At 42.2% G+C, this 13,711-nt stretch overlaps 2 protein-coding genes across 10 annotated transcripts; one reads left to right on the forward strand and one right to left on the reverse strand.

Moving 5' to 3' along the window:
• Positions 1-2,144: 2,144 nt before the first annotated feature.
• Positions 2,145-6,404, forward strand: LOC115022915 (uncharacterized). Its single transcript, XM_029454026.1, has 7 exons — positions 2,145-2,485; positions 2,813-2,914; positions 3,295-3,498; positions 4,285-4,386; positions 4,578-4,695; positions 5,391-5,615; positions 5,868-6,404. Exons 2-7 carry the CDS (start codon positions 2,816-2,818, stop codon positions 5,915-5,917), a joined length of 798 nt encoding a protein of 265 aa, XP_029309886.1. The 5' UTR covers positions 2,145-2,485; positions 2,813-2,815; the 3' UTR covers positions 5,918-6,404.
• A 398-nt stretch (positions 6,405-6,802) lies between these two features.
• Positions 6,803-13,299, reverse strand: LOC115022234 (heterogeneous nuclear ribonucleoprotein C). Of its 9 annotated transcripts, none has more exons than XM_029453194.1 (9): positions 13,113-13,299; positions 11,186-11,284; positions 9,688-9,959; positions 9,178-9,211; positions 8,885-8,932; positions 8,627-8,793; positions 8,341-8,493; positions 8,070-8,239; positions 6,803-7,408 (listed from the first exon to the last, which is right to left on the reverse strand). In XM_029453194.1, the coding sequence occupies exons 2-9, from the start codon at positions 11,188-11,190 to the stop codon at positions 7,301-7,303; spliced, it is 957 nt and encodes a 318-aa protein (XP_029309054.1). In that variant the 5' UTR covers positions 11,191-11,284; positions 13,113-13,299; the 3' UTR covers positions 6,803-7,300. The 9 variants fall into 9 exon arrangements, with proteins under 9 accessions (XP_029309054.1, XP_029309049.1, XP_029309048.1 ...); XM_029453189.1 differs by having other exon boundaries at positions 8,885-8,935; positions 9,145-9,211; XM_029453188.1 differs by having other exon boundaries at positions 9,139-9,211.
• Between the last annotated feature and the right edge of the window lie 412 nt (positions 13,300-13,711).

A 13,711-nucleotide genomic window follows, 5' to 3' on the forward strand; every position in this document is an offset into this window, starting at 1 on the left:
TGTCCTTAGACCCTCTGTCCTCAGACCCTCTGTCCTTAGACCCTCTGTCCTCAGACCCTCTGTCCTTAGACCCTCTGTTCTTAGACCCTCTGTCCTCAGACCCTCTGTCCTTAGACCCTCTGTCCTTAGACCCTCTGTCCTCAGACCCTCTGTCCTTACACCCTCTGTTCTTAGACCCTCTGTCCTTAGACCCTCTGTCCTCAGACCCTCTGTCCTTACACCCTCTGTCCTCAGACCCTCTGTCCTCAGACCCTCTGTCCTTAGACCCTCTGTCCTCAGACCCTCTGTCCTTAGATCCTCTGTCCTTAGACCCTCTGTCCTCAGACCCTCTGTCCTCAGACCCTCTGTCCTTAGACCCTCTGTCCTCAGACCCTCTGTCCTTAGACCCTCTGTCCTCAGACCCTCTGTCCTTAGACCCTCTGTTCTTAGACCCTCTGTCCTCAGACCCTCTGTCCTTAGACCCTCTGTCCTTAGACCCTCTGTCCTCAGACCCTCTGTCCTTACACCCTCTGTTCTTAGACCCTCTGTCCTTAGACCCTCTGTCCTCAGACCCTCTGTCCTTACACCCTCGCATCGCACAAGGAAAAACTTCCTAAAAGAAACCCCATAATTAAAGGGGGAAAAATGTTATAAACCTCAGGGAGAGACTGAGGAGGGATCCCTCTCCCAGGACGGACAGATTGTAATAGATGTCGTGTGTACAGGATAAACAACATAGTACAAATACAACATTTGACAGAAATGATGTTGTGTTGAAAAAGAGAAAGTTTGGATAAATCCAGGAAAATGTCAAAAAGGCTTCCCGGTGTCCAGCAGGACCAGGGCAGCAGGCGCAGCAGGCGTAGCGTGCGCAGCGGGCGCAGCGGGCGCAGCGGGCGCAGCGGGCGCAGCAGGCGCAGCAGGCGCAGCAGGCGCAGCAGGCGCAGCAGGCGCAGCCACGATTCCTGATCCTGACGTAAACTTTATCAGTGGCAACCTGCCACATGAGAGACAGACACTCCGGGGATGATACCCCGGATGGTGAGTTAGTAACATACATTTACATAAAATCATACAGATAGAGAGGGAGAAGAAGAGAGGGAGGGGAGGAGAGAGGAAGAGAAGGAGGAGAGCAGGGAGGTGTCCCCCGGCAGTCTAAGCCTATAGCAGCATAACTACGGGCTGATCCAGGGCAAACCTGAGCCAGCCCTAACTATAAGCTTTATCAAAAAGGAAAGTCTTTAACCTACTCTTAAATGTGGAGAGTGTGTCTGCCTCCCGAACACAAACTGGAAGCTGGTTCCACTGGAGAGGAGCTTGATAGCTGAAGGCTCTGGCTCCCATTGTACTCTTAGAGACTCTAGGAACCACAAGTAACCCTGCAGTCTGGGAGCGCAATGCTCTAGTTGGTTTATAAGGTACTATGAGATCTTTAAGATATGCTGGAGCCTGAACATTAATTGATTTGTAAGTCAGGAGAAGGATTTTGAATTCTATTCTGTATTTTACCGGGAGCCAGTGCAGAGCAGCTAATACAGGAGTAATATGATCCCGTTTCCTTGTTCTAGTCAATACACGTGCCGCTGCATTTTGGATCAACTGAAGAGTCTTAAGCGACCTTTTGGGACAACCTGATAACAATGAGTTGCAGTAATCCAGCCTTGAAGTAACAAATGCATGGACTAGTGTTTCTGCATCATTTTGAGACAGGATGTGTCTTATTTTTGAAATGTTACGTAGATGACAGAAGGCAGTCCTTGAGATTTGTTTTATGTGGGAGTTAAACGACAGATCCTGATCAAAGATGACGCCAAGATTCCTTACAGTGGTGCTGGAGGCCAAGTTAATGCCATCCAGAGCTTCTATGTCATTAGAAAATGCGTTTTGGAGGCGTTTAGGGCCAAGTATAATAACTTCAGTTGTGTCTGTGTTTAACATCAAGAAGTTGCAGGACATCCACGTTTTTATGTCCTTAAGGCATGCTTGAAGTTTAGCCAATTGATTGGTTTCGTCTGGTTTAATTGATAGATATAATTGGGTATCATCCGCATAACAATGCAGGTTTATAGAGTGGACTTCTGGGACAGTTAAAAGAAACAAGTCCTCGGAGCGAAGCCGATACGGTCCACTACATTTCCGACTAATGTAGATCCTTAGGTATTGTGGCAGAGCACCAAGAAAAGCTTTATAAATAAGGATGTCAGGAGTTGTAAGTTGTAGGTTTGTTGACATACAATAAACTCCAGCATGAGTCAGACACTGCTCGGCAAACCAGAAATGTATTTCCTCTCAACAATGATGAGGCTTGTTTGCTTCCTGGATCGCACACCTTCCATGCAGTCAGCTGAGGGCCACGCCCTCCCCAGGATGCTGCAGAAAAGCCTCTCCTCCTGCATCACCTCCAGTAAGCATCAGCGCCGCTCGTTTAAATCCTTCCTGCAGAGAGCAAACACACACAGAGGAGCAGAAACTTTCCTGTTACTCAACTTTGACTTTTACAGCTCAGGTAAGTCTCTTAGGAAAACTAATATTCATTTCCATTACTACTTTATCGACTTTAATATATGCGAATATAATAGCTCTATGCATAACTCCATTAATTTATTCATACTATAGATTATAATCTTATTATCTGTATTTGTATAATTCACCACCTTTTCACTGAACAAAATGTGTTTTCTCAGAATTACAATCATATAATCATGAGTAAACATTTGTACTTGTACTTGTAATACTTCTAGGATTTATTAAGATTTAAACTCGCCGGCTCTCAAATCAGACTTTTGAATGAACATTTCTAACTCTTTGTCCCTTTATGTGTCTTTCCTGATAGAACATGTCTCGAGGGTTGATCCTGTTGGTCGCTGCGCTGGTGGTTTATGTGTCGCCGGACGTCCAGGGAACGGCTCATTTGTCATTTTCCAATAATACAGAGGTTTGGATTTCTTTCACTCTCAGTGTCAGATCATCTCAACACCTGCTTTGTACTTGAAACATAACTATTGTGTTTGTTTAAGGACCAATTTTCTTTACATTTCCAATCGGATCTGTATAGTGTGGTATCCTCTGGCACGCTGGACGCTTTTGGACTTTTCCAAGAAGCAGCCTTACAAACAAACACAATGCAGAATCAGCAAGAAGTAGTGACTGTTTAAATGACCTCTCACTGCTTTAGATGGCAGAAAAAGTGCAGATTTCCAGTTTATCAGCTTTAGTTTTATTACAAAACTTCTCCTCCTGGCTGAATTGAGTCCACTGAGAGCAGGTGCACATCATTTAAACCCTAAAATGTGTTTATCTGTGTGTGTCTGCCAGGTGAACATCACTCGTGACGGGTGCGGAGACACTAAACTGTGTGTGGCGACACCAGATGGCTGTGATCCTGCTGGAAACACCAACTGTCTGTTTACATCTGTGACGACCAGCTCCCAGGCTCCCAGCGGCACTGAACTGTCCGTCGAACTGAGAGGAAACTCCACGGGATACATCGCACTGGGACTCACTCTGAATGCCACAGAGGTAACACACACAAAACCAAACTGGGCAGGACACAAACATTGTATCTCATGTCACAGGAAAGTCTTCCAAATATGAGACTTTATACAAACAACGAAACAAGTAAGCGCCTGGAAATGGACTCTGGTTTCCAGAAGAGAGTCGTATTATCTTCCCCGCATGAGTTTAGTTTCATAGAGAAGTCAAAACCTTTTCCTCTAACAGCCAACACAATGTAAATAAGTTGTCCGACAGCTATTGTGATGCAACATCCTTGTTCAAGCTCCTTTATTTATACTTTCTACTGATATAGTTCACCGTGAACTCATGAGCGCCTCGCCAAATCCTGTTAAATAACACCATGTGACACTTATCGACTTGATTCAATATTTATTTAGTTGATAAGAACTCCCTGAATACTCAGGGGCAGTGTTTCTATTGTACTAAACTGCCGTCTTATTACTGGATAGTGCAATGATTTATATTAATAATCATTCTTCCATGTTTCACCTGCTGAAACTCAACATGTAATGTTTCTTACATTTAAACTACAACTTGTGGTTGTACAATGGTATTTGAACATTTGGTAATGAACTTGCATTCGTCCCCCGAAAGATAAAAGATAAACGTTTATCATGGATAAGTGTGCACGTTTAAAATGACACTTTTTAATCCCTCACTTTAAAGACAAAACAAGACGAGCAGGAAACTTTCTCTGTGTATTTCCAGGCTTAACAAAGATGATGTATGACTTATGTCATTGTCTTTACTTTAAGGAAGCTAACTCTTTACTACACTTGCTTTCCTCAGGGCACCACCATGCTTTTCATCTGCGCTCAAAACAACGGGTCGTTCTTGTTCCGGACCAGGCAGAACAACAACACCGACAATGAGCTCACCCCCACTGAGAGGGTGAGATGCGTTCAATGTACTTTAATTAAAAGTATAAAAAGCTACGAAATGATCCTTTACGTCCTCAGAGACAGAGCAGTCACCAAACATTTGTTTATTGAAAATGATTTCTGTGTGTAAATATATTAGATGTTGATCTTAAAGATTTAATTTGTATTTTTAATCTTTTACTTTTACTTTACATTTTCCAGATAGTGAGAGAAATCCGTGGCGTGGTGAACGGAAGTGTGATCAAGTGTGAGTTCGACATCCCAAACGTGACCGACACCACCCTCTCCGTGCTCCTCGGGGTCGGAAGTTTGAATGGAAGTAAGTGATACATATATATAAAATATATATATGTAAATATATATATAAATATATATATATATATATATTTACAAATATATTTATATATATTTATATACATATATATATATTTATATATATTTACATATTTATATTTATATACATATATATATTTATATATATTTACATATTTATATACATATATATTTATATACATATATTTATATATATATATATATATATATAAAATATTAAGTATTTACAGTGATGTTTTTTTTACTGCTGCTGTAACACAAACATTTCTTAATTTGGGATTAATAAAGTACATTTATCTATTTAGGACGTGTAACTTGTACTTGTAATAGATTATGTTTTACAGTGTGGTATTAGTACTTTTGCTTAAGTAAAGTATGAGGATGGTATTACATAATATATACATTTAATGTACTAACAAAAAGAGTGGTATGAGAGGACAAGAAATTATCAAATAAACACCAAGAAAATTAGTTTTCACCCTGTTGGCATTAATAAAAATATATATATATTATCATTACAGATTTTTAAGCTTAGACACTTTTAAGGACAGATTTACGGCTTCGTCTTTGAACTGATACTGATTCACATTAAATTTCAACTGTAAATTAAGTATTTAATGCATTTTACTGTGTTTTCTGTCTAACCCCCCACTGCTCTGTCCCCCTCGTGTGATTGTTCAGGTGTTTTCGGTGCCTTCGACAACCGGAACAGCGGTCTTCTGAACCTCACCCAACCGGTCAGCAACGTCCCCACCACGGCAGCACCCACCACGGCAGCACCCACCACGGCAGCACCCACCACGGCAGCACCCACCACGGCAGCAAACACCACTATGGCAGCAAACACCACGGCAACCACTATGGGCACAACCACGCCCAACGACAGTGGAGCTGTCCAGCCTCACGGTAAACCACACACTGCTGTTTTATATTTTGCACTTTAGTTTCAAGTTTCCAGAAGCTCCAGTCGGGGATCAACACTTTATTACATGTCCTATAATATCCTTTTCTTTTATTTGGTACTCATTATGGATATTAATTGAATTTCCTCTGTGGGTCTCAAAATATTGCAAAAATGAGTTTTAAAATCTTCATCAACATCGTCCTTGTTTAGTTTTGTCACATGTTTTATTTCAAACTGCACTCGTCTGTTTCCAGCTGTGCTGCTGCTGAGTGTCCTCGCACTGTGCGTCATGCTGAGAGCCTGAGAGGAGGAAGATGGATACAGTGAAGACGAAGGAAACTGAAGCTTTGTATAAAATATTTTTACTGTTTGACGTTAATTTTGCACTGTTTTTACCTGAAACTCCAGCTGGAAATGAATGAAATAATATATTTTCTTTAAATACCTTTTTTTAACTTGACTTTAGGGCTGCAACTAACAATTAATTCACTTACTGAATTTAAAATAAAACTCAAACACTTCACGATTCCTCTTAAGACAAAAAGAATCAGCTGAAGCGTCACAATTTAAATCGTGAAATAGGGAATGTATGGTTGGAAAGGGATTGTTATTCTCAGCGAGTCGCTGTGACCTAAAAGGATGCAGAACGCACGCTCTTCGGTTTTGTTTCATGGCACAGTCCGACCTTTATATTTATTTAACTTACTTATTACGCAGCCGGATGATTGTAGTATCTACTCATTAGTTTGGAGGTCAAACTGAAAGTGAACACGCCTGAAATGAAGGCAATAACTAGCTCAATGCATTGTCTTGTTTCTTTATGTATTAAACTTTTTATGTGTACCAACTATTCACCCATTCATTAATGTCTCCTCACACATACCTACGCTTCCCTGACACGCTCACAAACAGAACTCCCACCAACAAAGACTCCGTACCATATTCTAATCATGAAGTGTGTTTAATACCTTCGTCTAATTCACATCGACAAAATAAAAAGATCCGCTCATTGCTGTACGTGCGAGTACTGTGGACTAAGTGTCTGCAAACAACGCTTACAAATGACAGTTGGAGAGAAATATTAAAACAAATATTAAACCAGCTCGAGGCGTTTGGGACTTTAGGCATTAAGTTTAAAAAGGATCCCTGTAAACTTTCTGTGGGGCGAGAAACACAAAGTCAGAAGCTCTTTCCATTTTAATATTTTATTGCAATTTATTCCTTTACAGTTAAACTGAAACTGAATAGTATAAAAAACTGACATTAACATACAGACACGCAAGGTGGAACAAACTCGCCGATGAGGAAACCAAACACATTGAACTTAAAAACAATCTTTCGTAGCTGAATTGTTGTCCTCGCATTAAGACATGTCCGTCGAGCTGTCGTCTCTGAGAACATCAGTCCGTGTTTCCTTCTTCAAGTACCGACGCAGTAAACACACAAACTGAATCTGACAGCTAGTTATTCCTGTTACAGCAACACTGGACAAAATAAACAAAAACAAAAGTCGACTTAAGGGACAACAGAGTGTGTGCACCATGCTCGTGTGTGTGTGTGTGAGAGTGTGTGTGTGTGTGTGTGTGTGCACCCGTTTGCTTTTCGTATCTACAACACGTGTTAAAACAGGAGTCCGAGTTCCTACTGGAAGCTGTGTGTACGCTGCATGCGTCGGTGCGGTCCGTGCCTACGAGTCCTCTTCACCGTTGATACTGTCGGCATCATCGTCACCTTCCACGTGCTCTCCTTCCTCCTCCTCGTCATCGTCTTCGTCCTCCCTCTCTTGACTCTTCACCTGCAGGTTGGAAGAGGACGTTAGGGATGAGATGTGATTACAGGAATATGTTGAGCTTAACATCCAAGGTCAACGTTTTAAAAATAGTGTTTACATTTAGGATTATGCAATTATACTAGAGCTGCGACTAACTAACTTAATATAGCCCGATTAAAACATTTACATTATTTTATCCCTGACAAAAAGCACTAATTTATGCATAAAGTCCCATTTATCTCTTTACTGAACAACAAACTATTTATTTTAACTACAATTTAGAAGAAAAACAAATATAATTACTTATTATCTTTATCAACTTTTAAAAAGTCAGTCAGTAAAAGAGAACAAACAACGCGGCATAGTTTGAAAACAGATCGAGGTAATGCCGGAGAACTTTTATTGATCGCTGCAGCCTCTGCATCAGGCCACTGTGAGAGCGACCTGTCAATCACAACGTAGCCCCGCCCTAAAGCATACGCTGCTTTATTGTTTCATTTACTGTAGATGGGAACATCATTTACTAAATGAACAGCTTGAAGAAGACTTGAAACTAGAGATTGAGACTAAACTCATCAGGAACATGTTTATCCCGTGGCGTCGCCCCCTGCTGGACATTAGAGAGAATGCAGGTTTAAGGCACTTCCACAATGGCGTCAAAAAAAACTAAATAAAACACTGGCACCTCATCCTCCTCCAGCAGGTCTCCCTCCTCCTCCTCTTCCTCGTCATCCTCCTCGTCTGAGTCGTTCATCTCCTGGATCTCTCGCTCTCTCTTTAGCCCGTCGTCCTTCTTGTTGCTTGGGTGCGGCGGTGACGTCACCTCGCCTGGCTCCGTTTTTAAACTCTTAGCTGCTGCCAGGAAATTCAGAAATCAGAGTGAAATCGTGGAACCAACAGAAACGTATCGATCGAAGGAGTCAGGCGCTCGTTATTAAAACAGTTTCCCCGCCTACCAGACTTCTTGCCGTGGTCCTTCTCCATGCAGTCCAGACTGTCCAGCAGGTTGTCCACTTTGCTTTTGATTTGAGTTAACTCCCGCTTGATGGTCTGCAGCTCGTCAACTTTCACTGCAGAGAAAACGGCGGGAGAAAGACGTCCAGGTGGGACTGTTACAAATTAGTAAAAACTAGGACGTCAAGTAAAGTTTATTTTCACTATTTGTTGATCAGTTTTTGAGTCGTCATCTTTAGAAGTCAGGAAGTGAACACCGCTGAAGAAGAAAGCTCCAGGTAATCTTACTTGTTTTGGACGAGGAAGTCCTCTGGCTGCTCTTGGAGGAGGAGAAGCTGCTCTTGGTTCGCCGGCTGCTTCCGCCGCTCAGGCTGACCCGCGGGCGCTTGGACGGGATCACGGCTCGCGACAAGGGGGGCGGGGGAGCGGGGACGCGGGATGGATACGAGTACATTCTGGTATCAAACACAAGATTTAAGACAAATTAACCGTCTGGTGCAGATCTTTCATTCCGTTTCTGTCCGAACTGGAAACATTTTGACTCACCTGTCGTAATAATCCCTCTGGAAGTCGTAGTCGAGTTCAAACGAGGAACTGCTGTTCAGGAGGAAAAACAAAAGTCCGTGTGAGGAAACATGACGGTGGAGTTTTGTCTTCTCAGGTCAGCTTTCAAATCTGAGCTTTTACATTCATCTCAAATACTTTTAGTCTTTACAGCTAACTTCACATGTGGCATCTTCCCTAGAAAATCCCAACGCAACAGCTGTAACGTTGTTGGTATAAGCATCATTGTGAAAGACCTGTACATGTCTCCAGCTGAGCGTTTGGTGGTTTTTGACCTGTGTGGTTTGGGTTCTCCGGCCAGGTTGATGTCTGCGAAACAAACAAAGAAACAGACGATGTGAAAGATGCAGACGACTTCAGAGCCGCTCCCTATAACTGTCACAAGTTACTGAGAATATGTTTGTATTGTGCTTATTGTTATTTCCTCTTGAGCAGAATGATGCATGTGCAGAGGTTTACACTCAACATCATCTGCTGAAGGAGTTTGTGCTCACTTTAAATCTGAGTTTAAGAGTATCGTCACGTTACATCTAGTTCAAATGACCCACGTGTAAGGGAAGTTCAGTGAAGCACTGTAGGAGACATCTTTAGCTTGTGAAGACTCATTCCTAGATTCTGTATTATTAAGTGTGAGAGATGACATTTTAAGAATTTACTGGGTAATTGGATTCAAAGCAGAATTGTTTAGTCTAATAACTTGTCTGGATCTTTAACCCCACAGGAGTTCATAGCTGCAGACCTGAGAGATACACAAGAAGTCAAGCGTCCATCCCTCATTTCCTTACCAAGTACTTGCCCAACAATCATCCTGCCGTCCTCCCCGTCGACGGCAGATCGAGCAGTCCTCTCGTTGACGAACTGGACGAAGGCGTATCCCTTGTGGACAGAGCAGCCTACGACCTTCCCGTATTTGGAGAAGATGGCCTCCACGTCGGCCTTGGTGACCAGCAGGGTGTTGAGGTTTCCGATGAAGACCCGTGAGTTGAGGGAGCGCTGGTCGGTCTTGTTGGTGACGTTGCTGCTGGCCAAGAGGCTGGCGGCGGTGGTGGGTGAACGACTAAGCAGGAAGACACACAGACACACACGAGGCCCAGAGTTAGAGGCAGAATGAGACACAGTGACTCCTCTGAACTGCTCCTGCTGTCCCGGGGGCAAATACTGCAGAGCCCCCCAGCTGTGTGACCGTGAATCAGGACGTTTGCTCAATGAATTTTAGTCCTCAACAAAAGAAAAGGTACACTGCTGCATTTACCAAGAACTAAACGCTAACAGTAGCATACAAACCTTTAAGTCACAAAGTAATTGAGCTGTTAAACATTAGCATGATTGAAAAGCTTTGTTCCAGCTACTGGACGTTAGAGTCAAGGTATTTTAAGAGAGCTTGGCTGGTTCATGTCAGACTTGGAGCAACATATGACAATAGGCAGCCATGTGTTGCGCAGAGGAAGGAGAAAAGTTAAGAATATTGATAAAGTTTTACTCCCCAAATCTGCAAACCTTCAAGGATTTCCAAGGACCGCATGTTTAAAGCACAAGTGTTTTTGTAAGGAACGACACTTCTCATTGCTTCAACATCTGAGTTTGCTAATCATCCTCCACCCGAGAGACAGAAACAGGTTTACACATATTAAAAGAGGGCTTACGGCGGTACTTGGGGCTCGTCAAAGTTACATGTGCCAGCCAGTCGAAATTTCCAAAGCTGTGAAGTAAACATACTTTTAGAGTTTGAGGTTTAGAGGTGGGTGGTAGTGTTTGAACGCTTTAAAGTCTGCTAGTGCTTTTATACAGTATTAAATTAGGAGGGGGGGGGGGGGTGATTTTGTTTCTGGTATTAGTCAGGTGAACATGATGTGAAGTAGGAAGCAGACAACTACTTTATTTCCCTCAGCAGGAACATGTTCACTCAGCTGTAATGCACCATCATGTCCAGTAGAGGGCAGCATTTACACCACCAAGACATCTGACATCGTGCTCTTTGTAATGATTTCCCACAGAACAAAAAGATCCCCATTTGTAAACGATACTGAACTTGTTTATAGTCACTGGGGTCTAATTTGTTCGCTTCAGGTGCAGTCACCTGCTCTCATTATCTGCATAACAGGGCGAGTTTCTATTATTCAAATAGACACAAGGGAGGACGCGAGTACTCAATGACGCCCACAGCCTTGTGTGAATTCATAGATGGAAAGAGTCCTGATGCAGCAAACATGAAAACAGTAGAGGCATCAACAGTAACCCTCCCCCACCCCGGGCTGACAGGGGGGTCGAACGTTCATCACTCACTCCATAGCGTCTGTGTGCAGGGCTGTCGTCTGAGGTTTGACACTGTGGGCTGGGGTCAGTTTGGGCTGGTGTCTCGACCTTCGCCCCTCACGATATTTACTGAGGTGACAGAAAACACACCTCAGTCAGGCTTAGCAGTTATCTCGTGCCAAGTCTTACCTGGTTGGAGTGTGTACATGAGAAAGTGACGAGGCAAACACACTTAAAAAACAAACAAAAAAATGGACGTACGAGTCTCCAAGAAAATCCCATTACAGCTAGCCACTTTGGGACCTCACCCCAAACCCCCTGGTGCATATTTAAGTGTGATATCCAACACCATCAAGCAAAGGCTGTGTACAGTACACATCCAAAAGAGAAACAAATCTGAACCTCACAAAACCATGAAGCTAAATGTTCATCAGGTCGGCCCTACATACATGTATGATTGCATTCGAGAGCAGCACTTTTTACTATATAAAGCGGTGTAGGTGAAGCCCTTTTAGTGTCAGAAGAGGACCCACTTGTGTATAAATAGACCTTAAAAATCTTAATGTCCTCTCTTAGGATCTAATCTGAATTTATCAAAGGCATTTTCATGTTTAGACAAAACATCACCGAAGTGTCGAGTCTAATAAAACAACTGCGGTGGCTTGACAAGCATTACGGTAAACAACCTCATTCAATGGAGTTTTATCTATTTATAATACTAAAACATGGGCTGACCCATTTATGTCATACTCCTTTAACATGAAGGGATATTAGTTTCACTAATTATATTAAACAAGTTGGGAATTAACTTCCAATAACAGGAACATATCAAAACTATACATATGACACGGTAAACATGAGTAATTATTATTAACACACAAGAGTTGAGCTTCAACAAGTATAGAATACAAGTAGAATATATTTAGAAAGTAGCAAATAGATCTTATTATCAGCACTCAGTAATGTGATCATGGGATGCAGAATATGACCACCATGTGTTTTTAATCTATTATTAGTATTTTCCACCAAATGTAAACACTAATTTATTCATTGGTTTATGTCTCTAATGAGAAGGCTATGGGGGTGTATGAGTGTACCTGCGGCCTAGGGGTGAATGTGAACATAAACAGCCATAATACTCATTCAGATCAACAAACGTTTAATTAATAAAATGTGTATTTGTAACGTTATGCAACAAAACTGAGGTCACTGGAAGTCCACTTCCAAAAAGCAGAAAAATCACCATCTCATCAAAAAGAGGGAAAAAGCACGAGGGGGAAAATCTACTCCAAAAAAAAACCAAACTGAGTCTGAAAAGTAAAAACAATCCACAACACACCGCCTGGAGCCCGACAGCGCCACCACCAGGCTTCACCGGGACACCCTGCGCTAGCTTCGGGAGCTCAAGGCCGGCTAGCCAACCACAAATCGCAAAGCATTAAAAAATACAAAGACATCAGACCAGTTCCTCTGCTTGCAAAAAACAAAACCTGCAAAATTCTGATAAAATCTGTAATCAAATCATTGATCAGGATGAACCGCGACTATAAAACCAAAAAAAAAAGGAGCCTCTGACGCTGTTAGCTAGCAGTGCTAACTTAGCTAGCAATGCTAACTTAGCTAGCAGTGCTAACTTAGCCGTTGGAGAAGCGTGCCAAAAACAAATCAGTCCCGTCAAAGAAAAGTCTTCACAATAAACGCTACGAAAGCAAAGCTACACACACTTGCGAAAAATGGACGCAACGGTAGCTAAGATGCATCCAAAGCGTCGTGTTTCTTAAAAACCACAACCAGGGTTCGTGTTTTACGAGAGGGAGAGGGGTGAGTGTCCGAGTTAGCCTAGCTAGCTACCTCGCTAGCAGCACATTACGTTCTGTCCACTCGCAAAATAGAAAAAGCATCGTTGCAAAAAATCCAAAAAGGAAGGAAAAAAAAATTCTGTGAACAAAATACTCACCACGACCTTTACGGGTAAAATGTCTTGCTTTCGGTAAAATCGGTGAAATATGTTACTTTAGGTCGTCCTTTATGAACACAAGCTCTGAGCTGCGGGTTAGCTTTCTTCTTACTACCGAGCTATGATGGCGATGGCGCAGTAAAGGAGAGAGCTGCTGGATTTGGATCATAGAACAGTCCGGCGGTGGGGCGGGGTCTATAACTGAGCTATCTTTTAAACACCACTGCCCACCCCGGTGTGGCCTGGTAGTTAAAACATACTCACCTGTTGTCTTTGAAAATCAGTCCGTCCTGCCTCCAAACCAAAGCCTCCTAAATTGTTTTGCCTTTATTTATCTTTAAATGTTCTTCTACCTTTGTTTTTAAAACAAGCAAATGTTTGCAAATATTAGTAATTATGGCAAATGATGTCAAAATTTATTTTTATTTCTTGGTTTTAGTTCTCTTGGCAGTAATAATAAACAATAATAAGCTAGCGGATGATGATGATTATATATGGCACCTGCATCTAGGACCTTTAAATTATGTACAATAATAAGAGAAAATATTTGTTTCCGGTTATTTTGAATGATGCACTTATTGTTGCTTTGAAAATTCACT

The sequence above is a fragment of the Cottoperca gobio genome, chromosome 17 (genome assembly GCF_900634415.1).
Source record: "Cottoperca gobio chromosome 17, fCotGob3.1, whole genome shotgun sequence".
NCBI classification, from domain to species: domain Eukaryota; kingdom Metazoa; phylum Chordata; class Actinopteri; order Perciformes; family Bovichtidae; genus Cottoperca; species Cottoperca gobio.

What these genes read in the sequence shown, in the direction of transcription:
- LOC115022915 (XM_029454026.1), top strand. Translation starts at nt 2,816, where the DNA reads ATGTCTCGAGGGTTGATCCTGTTGGTCGCTGCGCTGGTGGTTTATGTG. An exon ending in GGTCGGAAGTTTGAATGGAA is followed by an intron (nt 4,696 to 5,390) that starts GTAAGTGATACA and finishes GTGATTGTTCAG; the next exon opens with GTGTTTTCGGTGCCTTCGAC. An exon ending in TGGAGCTGTCCAGCCTCACG is followed by an intron (nt 5,616 to 5,867) that starts GTAAACCACACA and finishes GTCTGTTTCCAG; the next exon opens with CTGTGCTGCTGCTGAGTGTC.
- LOC115022234 (XM_029453186.1), bottom strand. An exon ending in GATTGTTGGGCAAGTACTTG is followed by an intron (nt 9,212 to 9,687) that starts GTAAGGAAATGA and finishes TTTGTTTCGCAG; the next exon opens with ACATCAACCTGGCCGGAGAA. An exon ending in GACTTCCTCGTCCAAAACAA is followed by an intron (nt 8,494 to 8,626) that starts GTAAGATTACCT and finishes AATTTGTAACAG; the next exon opens with TCCCACCTGGACGTCTTTCT.